Source organism: Theobroma cacao, chromosome 3, assembly GCF_053813885.1.
Source record: "Theobroma cacao isolate CCN51 chromosome 3, ASM5381388v1, whole genome shotgun sequence".
Lineage (NCBI taxonomy): Eukaryota > Viridiplantae > Streptophyta > Magnoliopsida > Malvales > Malvaceae > Theobroma > Theobroma cacao.
This window is the reverse complement of record NC_142641.1, coordinates 30,190,500-30,195,015: the sequence shown is the minus strand read 5'-3', so window position 1 is coordinate 30,195,015 and position 4,516 is coordinate 30,190,500. Positions and strand designations below refer to the sequence as shown.

The following is a 4,516-nucleotide window of genomic DNA, read 5'->3' as shown; positions in this document are numbered from 1 at the left end:
GCAAACCCTGAGTCGCCTCTTAAATTTCGAGCTCTGCCACTCCGCGTTCGAAAGCGACTGATTGGACTCGATTCTTTTCTGTGCATGCCTCGTTGTCATATACGCTTCCATTTTGAACCTATTTTATACCCTCCATTTACAAGATTACCCCCCCAGAAAACTTTACTACTCCTAATTTATAAGATTCCTTATCATTTTCTACATTTCTTTGTTAAATTTTTTTGACATATTTTTGTAAGCAACTAATTAGACTAAGATTCTAATCAATCCCTATTGCTTTTCCTATATTTACATATGAATTCCATGTGTTGTTTCAAACTTGAAAAATAGAAAAAGTAATGTCAAGTTGCTGTTCTTAAGTTTTGGTGGCATTCTAAACTAGGAGATACTATTGTAGCAAAGTAAGAATAATGTGTACTACTTTACAAAGAAAAAGTGATGGCCTTGGGTGTAAAGAATTTATTCATTCTAAGCATTTTGCTTTACTACCAAAGCAGTTTTAGTTTTAAGGGCTTTACACTAGCATCAAATGACTCTTACTAATTAATAAGGGTTATAGAAGGTTTATACTTGTGGCATCGCAATCCTTATCTTTCTCTCTCTCATCTATACAAATACACACATGATATTGACAAATCTTATGAATTTCAAGTGCTAAATTATAAACAACTCACTTATTAAAAAAAGGATTTAATTTGAAAAAAGAAATTATGTTGAAACCAAGATTCAAGACATGCGACCGATTTAGTTTAAAAATTCAAAATTTATTCTCCTTAAAAATGATCTTCACATAACTGTCAAAAATGATCTTGGTATAACTGTCAAAGATTTGTTGAATTAATTATTCTTTGTCTTGATACTCCTTGAAAACATGCACGCGCATGTGTATGCCATAATTAGTAGCTTTCCATGCATTTATTGATCATCTTACTTTCATTTGAAACATGTGAAAAATCTCACAAACTTATCATTTTCATGTACCTCTTAAAAAATTGTTAATTATTAAAAGCAACTAATTTTTTGGCATTTTGATATAAGGTTTTAACTGTGTTTTTGTTTATTGTAACTACATTTTTGTATCAAAAAAATATTTTCATACATAATGATTAGGAATGTTCCAATGTGTGACATGAGTCATGGATTGGTGCTCTTTATCTGCTTGAGTATGAACACAGTGCAGAGAATTGATGATTGATTTGTTACATGCATCTGTCTCTTTTTTCTTTTTTCTTTTTTTTGCTTTTTAAAGGCATAAGTAATAATTTTGTTGCATGGATTACTGACAAACTTTACTATAAAACGGTGGTGGGCAAAGCAACCTCCTGCTGCTCTTATGTGCGTATGAGAAAGAAAAAACAACTGCCTAGTCGGATCGTATCTAATCAAATAATCATAAAATCAACAAACCCTACTTCCTTACACAATCAAACAAAGGCCCTAAGGAGCACAACCCAAAATCATCGCACCACAACTGGCTTTAACTATACCCTTGTACAGTACAGGCATCTTTGATTAGCAAGACTACTTTTTTGAATGTAGTTCCGATAAAATGGAAAATGGACCGCTCTTTGTTATGCAGTTTCAAGTTACTGCAATTAGTAGCTTAATTATCTCCTATACAATGTCGCCAAATAAACATATCCTATCAACCATCTTTCTCTCTCTCCTTTTTTTGTTCGTTGAGTGTGAAGATTAATTTCATAGTTTGGAATTAATTTTAGTATTTTAACATCAAATGTATGACTTGAGTTACTCTTCAAGACTCAGAGTTTCGAGTTGGCTTTGTGCCCCCTGCCTAAGCCCTCGCAAGTAACTTTGGAATGAAATGAATGAATAGTAGAATACTTCTCATTCAACTCACTTGATTCAGACCAAGTTAATTGTGGGGTTTTTTTTTTTTTTTTTTGTGCTTGCAAAGTAAAGCAATAAAGGTAAAGAAAAATAAAAAAACTGAAAAGAAGGAAAAAGAACCACACCACTCCCACCCCCCCCCCCCCCAAAAAAAAAAATCTATCAACAAAGCGAAAGCAAGGGCATCAAAGTAACTCCAAGCACACCATACCCAAAGAAACCGCATATGCCGGACTTCATATAAACCCATCAAGCTCAACACCTCAAGAAAAAGAATCTTTCCGTTTTTTTCTCTTTGCCTGTTTGTCCATTGCTTCTTCCTCCTCCCGTTGCTCCTCAGCCACCTTTCACTTTGCTCTGCCAAAGCTCAAGAAAATTTTTACTTCTTCTGAGTGATGGGTGTGAGCTGCCGCTGTTCCCACACATCCCATATCACAGAGATCATCATCACCAGCTTCTTTCGCCACAAGCCTTAAGAAGTAAAGAATTTTGTATTCTTTAAAACGAAGAAACCAAAAACCTGGGTGGCTTTTTTTTTTTTTTAATCGTCTGATGATGTTGAAGATGATATCTTGAGCAAACAAGATTGATCCTTTAGCTTGAAAATTTCATGGCGGGTGGGAGGGTCTATCCTAGTAATACTAGTAGTGCTGGTGGTTCTAATAACCTCTCTGTTTTGCTTCAAAGTCAAAGGGTTCCATCCTCTTCTGAGCCTCTTGATCCCCTTTTCATTCCAGGATCTTCTCCATCTTCTTTTCTTGGTATTCTCTCCATCCTTTTATCACTCTGGGTTTCTTTTTAAAATTTTATGTGACAAATTTTGCAACTTTGATTGAAAATAATAGAAGAAAAATTATGCAAGTTGTCAATTGGCCACTGACTAATCAATGTAGCTGAAAAGACATTGAAGGATTTCTAACTTTTGATGCGACTTCCTTCAGTTTCAGGTAGAAGGTCGATGGTGAGCTTTGAAGATGTTCATCGAGCAAACATTGCAAACAGATCATTTTTTAGGACGTTTGATCAAGAAGAGAATGGAGATGAGGATTTAGATGAGTATTTTCATCAACCTGAAAAGAAGAGACGGCTCAGTGTTGACCAAGTCCAGTTTCTAGAAAAAAGTTTCGAGGTCGAGAACAAGCTTGAACCTGAAAGGAAAGTTCAGCTGGCTAAAGACCTTGGCTTGCAGCCCCGGCAAATTGCGATATGGTTCCAAAACCGCCGGGCTCGGTGGAAGACAAAGCAGCTGGAGAAAGACTATGAAGCGTTGCAAGCCAGCTATAACAGCCTCAAGGCTGACTATGATAATCTCCTCAAGGAGAAAGATAAACTGAAAGAAGAGGTAATTAGCTTTGTCCCTTTGACCTCGATACAATTCTACACGTTCAATGTTTAAGGTTGTTTAATTTCGACATTTAAGTGATCTTGAGCCCTCCTTGATGTTAATCTTTGATGGACGAGCTGTTGTTACCTTGAAATTTTTGCACATAAAAAATAAAACCGATGTCTCGAAATCTCTGTTTTCTTCATCAAAGCTGATAAATTCCTTTCTAATGAATTTTGCTCTGTTTATTTTTCGTTTTTCGTTTCCAGGTTCTTCAGCTCACAGATAAGTTGCTTGTGAAAGAGAAAGAGAAGGGGAACTCAGAATTGTCTGATGTAAACAAATTGTCACAAGAACCACCGCAAAAGCTTGTTGTTGCTGAAACGGCTTCCGAGGGTGAAGAGTCTAAGGTTTCAGTTGTGGCCTGTAAACAGGAAGATATCAGTTCCGCCAAAAGTGATATATTTGATTCAGACAGCCCACATTACACTGATGGGGTTCATTCTTCACTCTTGGAGGCTGCTGATTCATCTTATCCTTTCGAGCCAGACCAGTCTGATCTATCACAAGACGAGGAAGATAACTTGAGCAAGGGCCTGTTACATCCCCCTTCATATATCTTCCCAAAACTTGAAGATGACGAGTACTCCGACCCGCCTGCAAGTTCGTGTAATTTTGGATTCCCTGTTGAAGATCATGCCTTTTGGTCTTGGGCTTACTGAGTTATATCTATAATCCAGTTCTGGTATATATATGATCTTTCTTGTAGTAGTAAACTATAAATAAGCAATAAAAAACCAATCAATGGCACCCCAATCCAAATGTGTATTGGCGGTGGGTTTTGGTTGTAGTTGGAAAAATTGGTGGTGTTTTTCTGCCCCTCTCTGTAATCTTGTTTTTGATGGGGTTCTTAGAGTTCAATGAAAGGTTTTGCTTTACTTCACCCGGAATGTAATTAAATAACATCTGTCTGAGAAGGGTTGTTGGAAATGCTACCATAATCCATTGTTTTGGTTGCAATTTCATTTAATGCTTTAAACTGTGAGAGAATGCAGACCTGATGCTGGGTGGGGATTATCGGCGTAAAGTCTCTCACCAGAACCTTTGTTAAGAATACATCCCATTCTGTCATTTTTCTGCTGTGGCATATGATCATTTGGAAACCACAATTCAAAGAGCTAAGATCAAAATGAACAGTTGGTTTTGAATTTTCATTATCTTATTGAAACCTTAACGAGTTGTCTTCCGTATGTTAAAATGCCTATGAATGCATTATCTGCATTACAAGATGCTTTGATGACATAATATTTCTTGTATCAATTCTTCCTCTACAGTTTGAGT

The 4,516-nt window shown here is 36.4% G+C and overlaps 1 protein-coding gene across 1 annotated transcript; it reads left to right on the top strand.

Moving 5' to 3' along the window:
- Positions 1-2,116: 2,116 nt before the first annotated feature.
- LOC18604593 (homeobox-leucine zipper protein HAT5-like) lies at positions 2,117-4,165 on the top strand. The gene is made up of 3 exons (XM_007037150.3): positions 2,117-2,612; positions 2,793-3,193; positions 3,445-4,165. Exons 1-3 carry the CDS (start codon positions 2,462-2,464, stop codon positions 3,895-3,897), a joined length of 1,005 nt encoding a protein of 334 aa, XP_007037212.1. The 5' UTR covers positions 2,117-2,461; the 3' UTR covers positions 3,898-4,165.
- The last annotated feature ends 351 nt before the right edge of the window (positions 4,166-4,516 follow it).